The 17934-nt window shown below is 40.9% G+C and overlaps 1 protein-coding gene across 1 annotated transcript; it reads right to left on the reverse strand.

The window, feature by feature from the left end:
- Positions 1-45: 45 nt before the first annotated feature.
- On the reverse strand, positions 46-17175 carry rfx3 (regulatory factor X, 3 (influences HLA class II expression)). Its single transcript, XM_023419623.2, has 17 exons — positions 17059-17175; positions 12361-12473; positions 12114-12202; positions 10971-11229; positions 9411-9485; positions 8936-9117; positions 8689-8808; positions 8467-8591; positions 8223-8338; positions 7260-7375; positions 6922-7076; positions 6698-6795; positions 6395-6544; positions 6073-6281; positions 5835-5988; positions 5483-5525; positions 46-5072 (listed from the first exon to the last, which is right to left on the reverse strand). Exons 2-17 carry the CDS (start codon positions 12466-12468, stop codon positions 4792-4794), a joined length of 2280 nt encoding a protein of 759 aa, XP_023275391.1. The 5' UTR covers positions 12469-12473; positions 17059-17175; the 3' UTR covers positions 46-4791.
- Between the last annotated feature and the right edge of the window lie 759 nt (positions 17176-17934).

Here is a 17934-nt window from a genome sequence, read left to right on the forward strand (position 1 = left end):
TGTTTTTAATTAGTGTGAGGCGAAACGAAGAGGGAGGACACTGACTTTGAACAAGAGAACGTTTATTACTGCAAAGACATGTCACAAATTTTAAGAAAACAACACTAAGAAGCTAGCCTGAGCTGAGATCTGAAATATTCAGAAAACCAAACTACATGTGTCTTTAATAGTTTCTATATTCATCAATACGACACACTAAATGATAATGTCTTTATAAATATAAAAGTCCCCCAATTGTCCTTGTTTTTTTATGTAAAATACACAATACAAATCACCCTACACGCATTGGTTTGTTTGCCAATTTGAGAAGATATGAAGAAAACTTAACGGCACACAAAAGGAAAGCCACATGAAATTTGTGTGTATATATTATATCGGATACTATACATTATCCCAAAAAGAGAAAATAAATCACAAATGCACTTTAGCCAACATATCTGATAAAATGTTCACCAAAAGAACAAATCAAATAATTAAGACACAAATAAATATACCTTTTCAGTTTTTGATATATACATATTTTTGTCTAGGGTGAATCAAAATAAAAACCTTCCCCAAATGCCACTGCCAAATGCTTGTGCTTGCATTAGAGCGTGCTACAGATGGCCACGACTCACTGGACTGTCAAATGGCACTTGAAAACATCCAAATACAAATCTCAAACAGGTCACAGCATTCAGAAAATATCATTTGACAAAACAAATCACGATCATGAGAAAACAAGTCATAAGAGAGCGTTTTACTTACAGTAACTCCTTGTTCAGTAACCAGTTCTATACAATAAAAAGCTGTTTGCAGGTGATCTACCATGTGTAAACTACTCAGTGTGTGTGTGTGTCTGTGGTGTCACATCCAGTAAATAATAAATAGTCCAGTCTGAGGACAGGTCTTTATGCTTCCTCAGCCCTGGTGTCTTCTCAGTGGCAGCACCTGTGCAATGTAATGTCTGCTCTGTTAGCCTCTATCTGTAGCCCACCAGAGACCCAATAGTCACCCAGGCCATCTGCTCTGGCCGGGGCGAAATTAAAGGCACTGGAGTCTGCTATGGGTCAGTGAAGCTGCCATGTTGTCCAGGTGAAGAGGCATTTCCTAGCTTTGCGCTCATATGACAAGTTAAGGAATAGCTTATGTATTTTTTATTTTTTTTTCCTGGTCAGAAACAGGCTCATTTGCAAACAGCTGTTACAAAAAAAACAAACAAAAAAAACAATCCTACTTCTCCATTTCAAAGACACTGAGAAATAAAGTACAATTGTGTTGGCAGCATGAACATCAGTCCAGTGTTAACCAGGCAGGCTTTGAGATGCAGAAAGCTGAATCACTGTGTGGCACGCCAGTCTGTGTATAAACAAAACCGGGGAGAAAAAACTAACAAACAGTTTCTAGCAGCACATGGTAGGCGTGCAAGACCAGAAAGCACTTATGATCCTAAAGCACAATTAAGATTTAAAGAAAACATTTTTTAAGCATTGTCCACCTCAGGCACAAAATAATACATGTTACCATCTACAGTGTTGTAGTTAATTCATATGACAAAGGAGCTGAGATTCATATATAAAAAAAAAAAAAAAGAAGAAGAAAAAAAGGATCATTCAGTGAGAGGCAAGATAATATATCCTGCGAAAACCTTCATTCCTAACCAGTACACACTACCCAGGTTTACATCATATTTAAAAAATTTTAAGTCACAGACAGAACACCATCACTTTTTACAACCGCATTCTCAAAAATTCATTGATTGTTGGAGTCAGTCAAGTGAACTCCTGGGAATGGGTTAGTTCATTTTTCGCATTTAGAATGTGAACACAGATTTATGTGAAGTTCTGCAGAAAGCATAAGAGATGATCTAAGGTTTACGTTTTTGTATCCATTCATCTTGTGCTTTCCCAACTTGCATTTGACAGTTAAATACCAAGAGTCAAGGCGCAATCTCTCATGCAAGTTCATTATGGTCACAGACTGATGTAAACAAAATACCCCCGACCTTTAACTTCCAGCTACTTTAACGTTCACTGACCTTTTCTTACAGACTTTTCAAACTGTCCTTAAGGAATATAATAAGAGAGCCAGATTTTTGTGCACTCAGTTCCTCGATCTGGTAAGTCAGACATCTCAAGCCAGAAGGATCAGGGTAAGGCTACAGTAAGAGATGTGTACCGTAGGTTTAATAAATAAGCAATGTGTCTCTGGGTTTGCCAGAATTTACTTTTCAGATTCCCCAAAGTGTTGCAGAATTAATGAAACTTCTAAACTAAATGACACACAGTATTTGCATTTTCCCACCCTCCTTCACAGCTAAGCATGTTCTCTACGCAGGCACACTGTCCCTGTGTACTGCTAGTATCTAAAGGAATTTTTGGACTAGTGATAGAACCTAAAGGACCGATTACAGCAAATACAGTGCCAACCCTTCTTTAAAAACCTTACTCAACTTACATACATGACTTACAAAGAAAAAAAACAAAAACAACAAAGAAACCTTCCAGTCCGTCTGTACAGTAGGTCTGCTCTTTGCAGTGGTATAATTCATGATTCATTATCACTTCCCATTGTAACATATGCATCTAAAGCAAAAACAAAAACACAATAAATATCAATAAATAAACATTTATGCAGAGAAATGGTGCAGACCATTTCAACAGGCATGAAAAACAAGAACCAAAATTATTTTAGTAGCAAAATGTTCCTATTTAGAGGATTAATCTCAATATTCTCCACAACATAGAAGGCTGTAACAGTTCAAGTATAGATGTAAGTCTAATGAACCAAAAGTGAGTCCCCATGCCTTTCCCATTTCACAGTCTAAAATAACTACAGAGGAGCTACCAAAAGAAACAATCACATATAAACAATCAGATCAACCACATAAAAAGCAACAAATATATGTAGTGTATCATCATTATATATACTATACATATATATCTATATATCTCTTTGAATATCAGAAAATATCTACTTTTGGTCCACTGTACAAAGATGATCTTTAAACAGGGAACAAAGGATGAAGCATTTTATGGGCTAAAAACTGAAATCACAATGTATCAGAGGTGAGAGAAAAGCAATGCAGATTTTCTCTATCGCGTTGAGATTTGTGCAGTACAGTGGTGTGTGTGCAATAAGTGTTTGGTGACTGTTCTGCACGCGTCAAATGCTGGCACCACTGGTTTGAGGTAGGGTGACTGATGGATGTGTTCCAACACATACACACGAGCATGCAGACACACAGGCGTATATACAAACACAGTGCAGACCTACGCATCCATGTTCCCACACACACACACACACATACACACACACACACATTCACACACACATACACTTCACCCAATAACAAAGGCTAATGCAAGAATAGGCCTCAGGAGGGCAGAGTTAGGGCAGGGGCAAGGCTAAAGACCATGATTCAGATAAGTAATAAGCTTAGTAGAGCTGATCCAGAGAAAACAACAGGTGTGTCTGTGCCTGCATTCCTTGGTCTCAACACTGATGAGCCAGCCCAAATCCAGCCACAAGTCACCAGAAAGCCAAATCTGTGGCTGGGACAATGCAGAGGGGCTGTGGGCTCTCTTCACCACACAGTCAGGACTACAAGGACAGCTGCATTTAAGGATAAGGCACTATGATAAAGCCGAGGTACATTTAATCCCTGACATTCCTTCTGCTCTGCAACATGGCACTGTGGGACAGGAAACAGCTCTCGGGCGGCCCAAATGGCTCACTCTCAGCTTCCTCTTGTTGGTTTGTTTTTGGTCCTTTGTGAACTTAAGAAATTTCTTTAAGAAAGAAACTGCAAAACCGGGGGAAACATGTTCAGTACGTTGTTTTCAAGATTACAGCTCGTCACATAAACCACTACAGAGCATCTAAAATGAACAAAGGCAAGCGTTATGCACGGAGTGCATAGAAAAGCTAGCATTGAGGAAGTAGTTTTGTACAGCCGGTCTTCCCAATCTCTATATACACGAGTAGCAGCGTGATATTTCTTTAGGGGTTTCTTTTTCTGTGGCTAAAAGCTATAAGTGGTTATCGGTGGGTGGCTACCAAACAGACAAAACTGCCCCATGATCCTTTTTTTTTTTTTTTAAATGTCATACATACATAGAAAGTCATCCCTTTGTTTTTTAGCTACATACAATACTCAAAAATATTTTGTTCAGCCAAAAGTTAATCAGCAATTGGAATGCATGTTGACAGAAATCATATTAAAATTAGGAGGGATAACTAGAAATTAAATCAAAACACAATGATAGCACCATGAGTTTTGGGTAATACCAATTGAAAGTACAGCAAAACTATGTACAATAGGCAAAAGTCTTGAGTAGATCGATGACTTTGCTCCATTGGGACTGGTGACGTGGATTTGAGCTCTGAGACATCAGTAGTATGAAGAAGTCTACTTTTCCTTCACTTTAAAACCTGTCTGTATACACAGACAGGTTTACTGTTAAGTCATGACTAACCAGGAAACATTTAACGGGTCAAATTAGTCCTTTTCCTCCAGGTCCCTTCCACCAGCTGCCGCATTGTGATCATTGATGATTGAGAGCACAGACTTATGGGATGACACCACATCCAGAATCTAAGCAGTCAGACATGGACAGCACATCTTGAGTATCAGCATTTCAGCGCTCCTCCACTGACCAGGCTGGATAGGGAGAGGAGAGCATGTCCACACAAGTGCAGACAGAGACAATGCATGAAAAAGACGGAAACATCTAGACTTACAGAGAGAAAGATATGTGGAGAGTGAAACAGCAGAAATACGCCAGCCACGGTGGGCCGCGCCCCGGACCCTCAAACGGAGGCGTAGGTGTTGCCTGTGGTGCTGCAGTGGCGGATGGTGGGCGTACCAGCCGAGGGGGTGAGGATGTGCTCAGTGTGATCCTGCGGGGGTTGGGGCAGAGAGTGAAGGACACCAGGCTGAACGACCCCCACCACAGGGTGAGACCCATCCTCTAGTGCCCCGACCTGGATCACCTGGATCACCTCATGCTCCGACTTCTCCCGCTTGGCGAGAGGTTCCCCGGACTCTTCCGTGTCGTCTTCCAAGTCACTGTCCATCCCGCTCGTTTCATCTAGACAGCAGAAAACAACACATACAATATATAAAACAATGGTATAGATTCAAGCATTCTCCTATAGGAAGCTTTACACACCTGGAGAAGATGAAACTTTTCTCTTTTTAGTTTATTTATTCTGAGTGGATTATCTCATACCTTCTTCCTCATCACCAAAAATCTAAATTTTGCTACATCAAGAAGCCTAAATGGGTGAGTGATGTCTCCTGCTCACACAAGGGAATCATAAAAAATGAATGCTGGTAAGATCTTGGAATCTCTTCACTAGATGTTTAGTTGATGCATTCACTGATATTATATATATATATACAGTATATTTACAAAATGTCATTATTTCTCAAGTCATACAACAGGCTGCAACAATAAAATCTCTCTCGCTCTCAATCTCTAGAGATTGTGCCACATACCTTTATCGATGTTGGTGAGGGATAGGGTGTTGAGGCTGTCGAACTAAAAACAGAGATAAACATCATAATTAGAGAGGTCACTGATGGCTTTCATTGTGTTATTTTTTCCCCCCATATAAACGACATATTAGACTGTCATTTCGTAAAAATTCCCCTCTGGGATGAATTCATCCATTTCATCATTTCATTGACAGATATGAAATACTTAAAGGTTATTTTGCATCTGACATACAGTATATCTGTCATATGCTGTAGTGCATCACAGTGGCACTATGGAATACTGTGAAACAGAAAAGCAAATCAGTCCTGCATTAAGATACAAAAAAAAAAACACAAGATGCCACAGTTGTACCTCCCCCATGACACCAATGGGTGTCTCTCCAGTAGCTTGGGCCACACGATGCTCCACTAGGTAAAACATGTACTCATCATACAGCAGACGAATCAGGTGGAAGGAACCAAAGCTGGCAGCGCTGCGCAGGGTCAGGTCCCTGATGACCATTGAACTGGAGAGACATGAAAAAAACATTTTGAGTGTCACGACGCTGAACACTCTCTCACGCGCTCAGTATGGTTGGTGGTTTGCAGACCTGTAGAAGGACCATTTTAACAGGAATTGTCGAGCCGCTCTGGGGAAGCTGGGCCGGTGCTCGTAGGGCTTGAGCACCTGAGTGACCACATTGTCCAGCCAGGCTGCCCATTGCTCCAAAGAGCTTTGCTGCTGTAGTGTGGCCTTGAAGTCCTGCTCCAAGTGCTGAACCACTCCCTCCTCACACTGGCATACCCACGATGCCTGCTCCTGTACAGCAACATAGAGAAAAAACTGGAGGTTCACACTTGTAATATAGAAGGGATACTATAGTACACGTAAAAAAAGCTGTTGGATTTTCAAAAATAAGGAGCTGTTCTGACCTGTACATTGGCAAAGTCAACACGGTTGAGATCACTCAGCATCTGGTTGATCTGCGACGTGTTTTGCAACACAGCACGTGCCGCCTGAGCCAGGTGGTTCAGAGATGTGTATCTGCGCAGTGTTTGCGCAAAGGCACTAACAGCGGCAATCTGTAAAAGCGATGCATACAAAAACCCAGTTGTTACCCACTGGTAGTATATCATACATACAGTAACTTTCAATATTACTAGTAAAAACTGTTTCTTTTGAAAACATTAATGTGACTTTTTGTGTAGCATTGTCACAAAGCTGCAATATTTCACCTTGGTCTGGATCATTCTCTGTGGAATGGCATTCATGGCATTATTGAGCCAACCTTCCAGGCTTTTGGCAAAGTTGCGAATGGCTTGAGTCAAGGCACCTGAAAAACAAAACAAAGAAAACAACAAGACAAAAACAACAGCAGCGAGTTAATTATAATATTACAAGCACTGACACAGAAAACAAGTAAACATGAGAGGTGTCTATTGTCTATAGTGTGGCTCACTGGGAATGGGTCTCAGGACATCAGGAATGAGGATCTCCACAAGGGCCTGGTACATTAGATGGTCACAGGTGCTCATCCATTTGAGTACAGCCTCGTTTCTGCACAGCACCAGTAGCTGTGATCGGGGGAGCCGCGCTTCGATCTCACTAATGCTGCTGCAGAATGAACAAACCAGACTCTGACAGATGCCCTTTGAAATCTGATTACCCTAAAATGTTATAAGTTCAAACTTATACTATTTGAATATGATCTGGTATCTATTTTTCTCTTTAGCAAAACATGACAGACTTCATCTAAGAAAACCAACAGAGTAACATAGTAAATCATCATCAGCTCACCTGTTTTCTGTTACAGTGGCACCCTCTACTGAATCAGGGGGAGAGTAGCGCCAGAATGTCTGCCACAGTTTTTCAATTAGACTGAACTGGAGGTTGACCACCACATCCAAGATAGCCTGAAACAAATACAGAGAATAAACAAAAAAACAGTGAATAGTTTTCACTGGAGCCACTTTATAAAAGGAGGAGGAGAAATAGTCCCCTTGAAAACTGTTGAGAGTGAGGTCTGTGGATTATCCAGAAGAACCAGGTCAAATGTATTTCGTCAGTGCTCTCAGGAGCAAATAAACAAACAAACAGACAAACAAATGACATCCCATTCACTTCCATTGTATTGATGTGGCAGTAGATATGCAATACATGGACATCTCAGAACTTAACCAAACTATGTGCACGGGGAGAAGGTGGACAGCTGTTTGTCAGACCACAAGGCCTTTGGTCACTTGTGAATGACCTGATCCCTTGTTTTCCAGACATTAAAAGATTTGTGATTGAAAACTTCACAGGATGAAGAGAAAATTCTGCTCCAAAATGCCAGTGGATGGCATTTACAAATCTCTGTCACTACAAATACACATGACCTTTCCAAAAGTTTGCACAGTCTGAATCCGGCCAAAGTTTAAACGTGTGCTCTTTTTCGAAATTTGAAAAACTTTAGTTCAGTATTTTCATTCTTGCTAAACCTTTCTTATTAAATAAAGCTTAAGCAGGATTAAACCACTTCATTGCTGTGATGATAGATAGTGGTGGATTGAGGCATTTATACGTAATGAGGAGAAACCTGGACTTGATTCTAGTAGAGAATGAAAATCTTTGTAGAAAATAAGTGGAATAGATTTATGTGGCAGCAAAATATAGCAAGTACTGGCAGATCGATAGGAAAATGTATCGTCACAGTGCCTGCGTAGTGAAGGCTGATGTTATATCAATGAATGCTACAGTATTGAAGGGAATTTATCTAACCTCACAGTGCTCTCTGTAAAGGGACTGGAGAGCTTTTACATCCTCTGGACTGATGTTCTCTGTATTGCTCTGTCCCAGATCCAGCTCTACAAAGTCAGGGAGCGCCCGCGATGCATCTGTTAAGGTAATAAAAACTCTTTATTTGTCACTGTGGAATAATCTAAAGTCAGATATCGTTGCATTTCAATGCATTTCACATGTTTTTGGTTTTATATACATTCAGATAAAGAGAAAAGCTGCTGACCTAGGAACTGTTGGTGGTGCTGGCTCTGTGCAATGACTGTCTGCTCTGCCGCACCAGGATGATGCTGGACTCCACCTGAGTAATTCTCCCCAGAGCCACTATCAAACTTCTGCACCGGCTTGAACCTGCAATCACATGGCCATGTGAAGTTCAATACCTCAGTATCAGTTATAACTGTGAAAAGTGCTGCACGTCTTTATGCATGAGTAGCTGCCTCTGTACCTCTGTTTCTGCTGAACAGGTTGCTGTCTCAGAGCCATATACTGCATGTCCTCTTGGAGTCTATTGAGTGGGGAATCTGGTTTTACACGTATACCATAGTAATGATATTTGGAGTTCCCTCTGCAACACAAAACCAAAAGTGAGCACATATTGAGTCTCCAGGTGAAGTGAACAGAAAAGGTCACATGATTGGGAAAAACTGTTTTAACAGGAGAGGGAAGAGAAGAGAAGCTAAAAAAAAGCTAACCGTGTCCCAAGGCGCCTTGTACGGAGTCCCATGAAGATGGAGCGGATGAGTTTGCCAAAAGAGGCTGCATTTACAGGGTCCAGTTTCTGCTCCTGGCAGTGGCGCAGATAATGATTGTAGAGGGTGGATCGTGGTAGACTTACGCCCTCTGCTGTCTCATAATTGTCCAACAGCCACTGGAGCTACAAGGGAACACATGCTGTCTTACTGAAGAGATTCACACTGGTTCATGCAAACTGTCCGGAATGACCTCAGAGCAACAGTCAGTGTGCTGCCGCATCACAGCTCTGCAAAAGCATTTCTATAGCAGCCAATGAATTTAAAGCAACAGTTACAATTAAAAGGAGCAACAAAAACAGCAAAGCACCACACCAAACTCAAATTTATAGAGAGCTGAGGGAGGCAGAACAGCAAGAGAGTGAGTGTAGCAAAAGTCGAGGTAAGGCGAGGGCAAGCATTCGTAAAAGCAACTTACATGGCTGTTGAGCAGCGAGCTTCTCTGACTGGATAAACCCTCAGATTTTTGGAGCGTCTCAATCGCCATTTCAATCTGATAAACCACGAAGCACAGGACAACAAAATGTAAGAGGGGGGAAATAAAAAAATGAAAGCAAGAAAAATAAAGAGTTGATGAAGACACATTAGTGGCCACTAGCAAAAAAAAAGGAGAATCTAGAAAAGATTCCAAAGCAAGCACCTCTAAACCCAAGCAGAGCAGGACTACCTGCTATTTCAGGAAAACCTTTGCCTAGTTGAGAAACAGGGACATAAGCTCAGCAGGATCAACTAAGTACATCAGTCATGGACAACTGGCAGACACACAACTCTTCCAGACTAGTATAGCTTGGTAGCAATATGTGTTGCTGTCCAGTCATGACAGATGTTTACTTACGAAGTGAGATATGCAGTATTTGGAAAATGTGAAATTCACTCTTATGAAAGGATCATTAGTTTAAAATAAATAATCTCAAGTTAATAGGATTCCATATCTTAATGTATTTCCTGTTAGCACCATCGCACGCCACTTTCCGCCAAAAAGATCTTTCATCTGTTTCAACCAAGTCTACTCCTTGGTATTTCATTAGTCAGAAAAAAATATACATATCATACAAGGATGAGCTGCTATTTTAGCAGTTAAACACACTGGTAACCTTGCACACTTTTGAACTCTATTTTTTTTTTTTTTCCATAAAAAAAAAACATTTCACCTTTGTATTGTCATTATTAAACTCTCTGCCATGACTAACATCCACATAATGTTATGTCAGTAACACATCATTGATACTTTTCTGCCAAAAAGTGTCAGTACTTGAAAATGCCCAATGGGGCATTCAGCTAAAGAGCAAGGCCCTTGTGCTGTGTGCACCAGCTTGTCCAATACTAAACTCTTGAGGAGTGGGTTAGCTGTGGTTCTCCAGAAGCACCTTCCCTCACCATTCTCCCATCTTTAACACACCTGTTCCCCAGGTTTTATCCCCTCTTTCTTTTTCACCAAACAGTGGGAATAAGAGACAGACGAAATGAGAGATGGGAACAAAGGCCTGCATTACTTGAACAAAATATTAAGGGTTACAATGTGAGCATGGCTGGCAGTAGTTAAATCACTACAGAGACTCAGGCCCAGCCTACGCAGTGCATCACATACATCAGCAGAGGAAGACTGCCCGAGATAAAACACACCATACACAATCACGGAGGTGGTGTACATACAAACTGTTTATCTGTAATGTCACATAATATGTGTACTATGTGTACACACTGACGTTTTGAGAAAATGACACAAACATTGACTCTAAGTATGGACCTCTTCTTAGGAGACTGGCATCAGCATAGATCAATAACGTATGACAGAAATAGGGAATCTATTCTAATTGGGTGTCAGCAAATGAAGAGCTGTGTGGATCTAAACAGGGAAGAGTTAGAAGTGACTACAAAGTCGCTACAAATACTAGTCAGATTGTCTTTCAACAAAACACACAAAAGCAGGCGGGCAAGGACAGGTGAGGAACCAAATTAGTAGGTACTATGCACTTACAGTAGCTGGGGAAGCTCGTGCAGTCTGGGTGGCAGGGTGGGGTCCAGCGTTGTCCATGAGGTAAGCCCCAGAACTGCTGCTGATTACCTGACCCCCTGCCAGACCCATGCTCATTCCTCCACTGCCCCCTCCTCCGTTGTTGGTCATGCCGTGAGATGTCACCACAGTGGACACTTGTGATGAGCTGCCCTGTGTGTCAAAGTAGCTCCCTCCACTGTTCTGGCTATACAGCTGCGGCTCTGAGTATGAGTAGGTTCTTCTGTTCAGAAGAGAGGTTAGCAGTCAGTCAATGTGCACAAACTGAAAATAAAACTGAGATTTGTCTAATTGTCTAAATGATGGAGTACTTTTATTGCAACTTTTAAATGATCTGTGTTACTTTGCATTGTCTTGGAATAAAACATTTTTTCAGTCCAAGTATGGGTTCTCAATTATACAAGACACCTTGCTTGTGTAGGCACAGTCAAATGCTGTCAACAAAAATTAGCATACTGTGAACAATCCAAAATGAATTAATTCAAAATGTCATCATTGGTAATGGTTAATGCCATTTTGAGTAATGTTCTAAGCAACATCAAATATATGTAAATCAAATAAAGTTGATTTTGTATGTGATTTGGGTGAAGCTTTAAATGTAATGTCCACATTATGTTGTCACAAGCCTGGAACTCAGCCCATGTGTCCAGTTGTTTGGTGAATGCATGATTTTGTATTTCTAAGTAATTAGTCTATCGGTCTACCTTACACCTCCAGTGTTTCCGCCAGTAGCTGATGTCACATAGCTACGTTGTGTTTGTTTCTGTATATGTACTGATGTGCGTATATGTGTGTATCACAGTAGGGTAAACACAGCTTTGGCTTGTTAGTGGAGTGTGTATGTAACCCCATTCCTCAGACCCAAGGGACCTTACATAGCGTCAGCACTTAGAAGACAGACCTACTTCTGGTCATGTTCAGGTGACTGAGCACCCCTCAGAAAAGAAAACAAACACACAAAACCAGTGCACTCCCACCAGCATCATGTGCTTGTGACATGAATGATGGTGTGAAGAGACTTAAGAGGAGAAACAACAGACTGCAGAGACATAGCACTAATATTTGTGGAGTGGTGTAAGAGCAGAGCTGGGTAGCAGAGTGACTCACATGTTGCCATTGGTGTAGACACCACTGTTTTCCTCCACATACTGCACCTGTGCTGGGTAAACATGCTGAACCTGTTGAACAGTCTGGGCCTGGCAAAACAAATTGCAAGACCCGCAAATTAATTATGTAATTGACTAAAATTACATGTTTCACTGAGAGACACAGACATGCATGGATACAGGCATAATATGCACATGTGTGCAGTTACATTCAGACATGAATACACACATAGACATGCTGTATGTACCTGTTGCTGGACAGGCACCTGCTGGGTGGAGCCGGTAGGCTGGACAGGCACGGTGGTCTGAAGAGGGACAGTGGAGGTGGAGTCAGCGCCTGCTTCAGGGGTCTGCATGGCGCCTGAATAAGACAGAGAAAACACAGTCTTGCTGTAGATAGATAAGGACCACAATTGCTGAAAACCAAGAGCACTCTGAACCTACTGGTCTAACTGGCAAAGCAACTTTACACTCAACAACAACAACAATATGATTTTTGTAATGCTTCACTGAGCCAACACTCGTGGCATCAAAGATTAATAACTCATGTAAACAAAGAATAGATTTATAAATACATGCTTGTATTCTTCTAAATGTTTTTGAACAACAGACTTAGAGTTTACAACAGAAAAAACACACAGATTACTGTTTTATAAAGACTGGTGAAATAGTCATTAAGTCAGTGCCATGAACTTCAAATAACTCAACACATATAAATATATGTCCTGAACATATTGCACAAAGTAACAGAAACACAAACCATTATATGTCATGACAAAAGCTTTGTATAGAACAAAACAAAGCCAATATTTATCCTCATGATTTGCTTAGCCTTGGCCATAAAATATGCCTAAATGAGATACTACTCAAGGCATAATAGAAAACACGAGGTTTAATCACAGACCTTTGTCTGTTTTGCCCAAATCAATGCTTAGAAAGCTGTTCTACAGAAATTCTCCACAAGCACCTGCTTTTGCCTTGTGGTACTCGATGTACTGAAAGCCTCATGCATCAGTGACACATGGTCTTGTCTCCATGTTCACAGCCATAAAACAAGTTAATATTTAACAAACTCCAAATAGATGCTGCTTCTTGTTGCTCTGTCAGTCCCCACTTTTACAGGTCTAATGTTACTTGAGATTGGAAGTCCCGGATCATTACTACGAAAAGGTGCTAAGAACAATTGGCAAGTTATCAAATTATTGAGTAACTCTACCATTTAGCATCATTACTACTAATAAAAGAGCTACACTGTAAATCAGAGAGAATTCCTAAAGTACTTACTAACCAAGGGTAAAGATAACTATTTTGAAGATAAGGATAAAATGAGAGGAGAAACTGTTGGTGAGCCTGTGTTTGTGAGTTAATAATAGTATGGCTAACATCACCCATTCCTTCCAGGGGAAGGCCACCTCCTCCCCATCACAGTTTCCATGAACAAGCCTCTCTTGGTTAATTAAGCTGGGTCTCCTAACAGCTTCAAATCTCTCCAGGGACAGCCTGTCCCTTCCCTTTATCTTCAATATCATATTGTCCTTTTTTCTTGAGATGATGGCTGTCACTTTATTTGTGTTAACCTCAAAGTTGAATTACAAAGTTGAGTCAGTCTTTCTTAGCGCACTTATGAGTGTGGGGAAAAGTGAAGCAGCAGGAAAAATTCAATTTCTTATAGACACAGAAGAACTGAGATTCATTAACGAAGAGCCATCTGCTTTCAGCATGACTATTTTGAACACCTTGGGGATGGGGATATGTGCATCTAATATCACTGTCAGACATGTCAGCAGGTTGTTGATAGACAGACTGTGGTCTATCTGATGGAGAAATAAACTCCTATCCGGTGAGTTACATTTTTATATTCTGTGATTTTGTAAATACGCTATTAATGAAGACAATTCACCAAAAAATGACAACCTGACTGAACATATGATTTACATACTACGATACACAAGCACTTCCATTATCGTGAAGTGTGAAGGCCATTGGATGCACGCTACCAGAGTAAAAAAAACGTGATTCTGAACAATCAAAGTGTAGCCTTCAGTTTACTATATCCCAACGCTAAAAAAAGGATGAAGAAGAGAGGAGAATGTAGACTCATGTTCCACAGTGCAGTTTGAAAGCTAAAGTACATGTGCCCAACTGAGCCCACCTAATCGAGGAAAAGAGCCCCTGCATCACAACACACTCTTGTTGCCTCACCCCAACCCCCTCCACAAACACATACACACACTAACACACCTCCTGCCTCACCATTCAGGCACTCCCTTGTGGCCCACTTAAATGCTGTGCTCCACTGAGCAAGTGCAAGCCCTACAAAGACACAGAGGAACAAAAGCCACCAAGGAGGGCAACATTTTGCCCTGCGTTTTCTCCCCTCAATTCCTCTTGCTAACATTACAAGCAACAAATAGGTACACAGTCACAGCAGCTACCACAGAATGCACAGAAACATCATTTGCCTCTTTAATGATCATGTATGATAAAAGTGGAGTCTGATGCACCACGCAAAGAAATATGAGCTGGTTAACAAGGCTGAAAAGTATACCATACACAAAATCCCTTCCTTTCACACAAATTCAACCCAAGGCAAGACAGGAGCATGATCGGGTGCTAGTAACAGGAAAACAGCTGGAGGGAGAGCACGTATGCAAAGTACTGTTTGTTTATGAGTTGGGTATTCAGATTATAAAGTAAACATGACATACAGTTTTGATGGTGCCAAAAATAGTCACAAAGCTAGAGTCCAACATATGAAATGATTTGATGTCAAGACAGGACTACGGGAAACAGAAATGTTAAATGTGCCAAAATTTCCTGAAACATCATGACACAGGTTACCAGAATGAGTCCAAATGTACACTGTTCAACTGATGTTGCCGGATTTGGGTTTGGGAAGGACAAAATAGGGACCTCCAAGTCCTCTCTTTCATCAACAACACACATTATTTCTGGCAGGCTGAGGCAAATAACAAACCAAACATGCCGTATTCTGCTAAGCCATGAAAATGGATGACTGAATAATTGAATTAATCAGCCCCTCTTTAAGTGATTGGAAATGCAACAGGATCCAGGCAGCAGGTGGCATGGCACTATTTCTGTCCTACTGGACTACAGGTAAGTGGTAACCTGATCTAATAACTAGCAGTTACCAACATCCTGTTTTGTGTGTATGCATGTTTTGGGAGGGGTGTCTGACCTATTTTGGGCTGTATATGCCCACAGATCAATATAATTACATTATTTTGGGCTTTGCCTTTAGTATAAGCAAAAATGGTACCATTATTGTTCTGACCTAATTAGTGTGAACTGCTCTAGCACTGTCAGGCCCACTTACTTATCAGGTCTTACTTGACAGGTCTTTTTCATACAAAGGACTTATTACATGTGTAATTACACATAAATAATTGACAAATAATTAAGAAGGAGAGCCAAATTCTAAGTATGGCGATTGACAACCAAAGTTTATTTACTGCTGAATACCTTTTCCATCGTGAACACATACACTCATAGTCCTACATGGTAAGGCTTTCCCACCACTACTAAAAGTATAAGTGCACCTGTCCTCCAATCACCTCTCCACACACACACACACACACACACACACACACACACACACACACACACACCTGTTCTCTCTCCTAACAGGAATCAAAGGTCGCAGCTGTATAGGACACCCACTGGACCCAATAATTGTGATGCAATATTAAGAAATCAAGTCTCTACTTATATGAATCACCTACAGGATTAAGGAATGCTAAAATTCAAGTTAAACATTATATAGTGTGAAAAAATTATAAAGTATGAATAGACTGAAATAGATGTGACTGTTTTCATTCCATTAAAGTGGGAGTCAAACAAATCTGGCACAATATGAAGCTGTTAACTCACAAATAAGGATCTTCCCCCTGTACAGTGTCATGCTAGATTGAATACACTCCTCTTTCCTGCGCATCCAGGAAATACATGCACACACACAGTACATGTGTATAACAAGAATACAAAATATAACCTTTTAACTGTTATTCATCATTTATAGAGTACACATGTATTGAAGAAGGGGCGGATAAACCCTGACGTTTACAACCCCAGACCCAATATGTGCAATGCAGAATAACGAAAGGATTCTGGTTAAAATGGGTACTAACATCAACGTATTTTAATGTTAATCCGGCAGGTGATTTTTTGCTTTAAAGCTGTAGACTGCAAAACTTAGCCTTGTGTTATCAGATAGCTTATCATAGCCATCTGATGCCACAAAGAGGGCAGATGGAAAGCTAGCGAAGCTATCTGGCTCCCTAAGACAAAAGGGAAAGTAATGGCTTAGCTATTGTCAATAGCAGTTAGTGTATGGAAAGCTAGCTCACAACACTTTATATTGTTGATCGACGCTGTTGATTTTGTATGAGCAAAAACAATTGAACCCCCGAAACACTAACTTGTAATATCACCGTAATATTAGCTATAAAATGCGATTACCAACAGGCATTGTCAGAAGGCAACGCTGGCGTTAGCAACCTAGCAACAACAGACACCTGCTCCTGCTCCAGCTGACCAGCTAGCATCAGTGATTAGCCAAGACCTATGCTACCACCCAGCATGGTAAGTTTAAACCAATAAGTTACACAGAAAATCCGTTTTCTGCCAAACAGACTACATTTGGGTAATTTTTAGCCACAAAGCACCCAGTGAGCAGACAATGCTAGCTCCTGCTAGCGAGCTGGACCTCTCACATCTGTGGGTATCTACAGGCAACGTTAGCAAGCAGGCTAACACGTTACAAAGAAACACCCTCGCTAGCAAAGTACCCCTGCTATTCACCGAGCCTTCATTCAGCAGCGGACAAAACATAAACCAAAGCATTAATTTCTATTTCATATAACGATACGTTGAAGCGAGAAAGGACTTCAACTCGGGCTAAAAAATAATAAAGAATGTATTCAAACCTGAGCTGTGGACTGGTTGATGAAGATGAGGATGGTGGAGGAGGTGGTAATGATGGAGCGAGAGGTTGTTGTTGGTGGGTTACAGTCGCCAGGACTACGGTGACTATGGCGCTGCCTCACTGGGCAACAGTTGCTATAAAACTCACCGGGAGCGTGCAACCTTATCAGGCAGGTGGGAGGAGATTATAGCGCACTAAATACAGTCTTAACGGAAATAAAATCACACCCAAATACATATGTATTAGAGTGTAATGAGAGTACCTTACAAGGCTGGCCTTTACACCCGATCACTTGCGTTTAGTATGATTTATTTGGAGACTTTCAATATCATTTGTATGTTATAGGTTATTTAAATAAAGTCCGAAATTTGTTTCAGTGCTCCCAACAGGTGCAAAGACGACGCCTGGAGTCTCTGAACAGGTTGTTCTCAAGACGCTTTTGTTCTCCCTCAGCTGATGCCTCAAAGTTTTATAAACATCTAACCGTGATCCACGACCTGTGTAATAATCAGTAATAGTAATGATGATGAAAATACATGAATATGCATTTGCTTAGTCTAATATGTCTGTTATATGCACACTTGAAGTTACAGGCCTAATATCAAGTCTTGCTATGGAGGGTAAAATCTGCCCCTAAAGCTACTGTATGAACCAACTGTGGTGTTTGTCTCAGCCTCAGCAACATCTGGATGTTGCCTTTTACCATTGTCTTTCGCATGCGTAATAACAGCTCATTTTGCCATGGATACTGTACATGATTCCCTTCACATTAAATGGACTTTTACAAAATTATGAACCTGATGTATCGAACTGTTTTTGTGAATTTTTAACCACAAGCGTACACAGGCAGTGCCCAGTATATATTCACTATAGCAGT

Source organism: Seriola lalandi, unplaced genomic scaffold (genome assembly GCF_002814215.2).
Source record: "Seriola lalandi dorsalis isolate HSWRI2012SDOR001 ecotype SW California unplaced genomic scaffold, Sedor1 jcf7180002054606, whole genome shotgun sequence".
Classification (NCBI taxonomy): domain Eukaryota; kingdom Metazoa; phylum Chordata; class Actinopteri; order Carangiformes; family Carangidae; genus Seriola; species Seriola lalandi.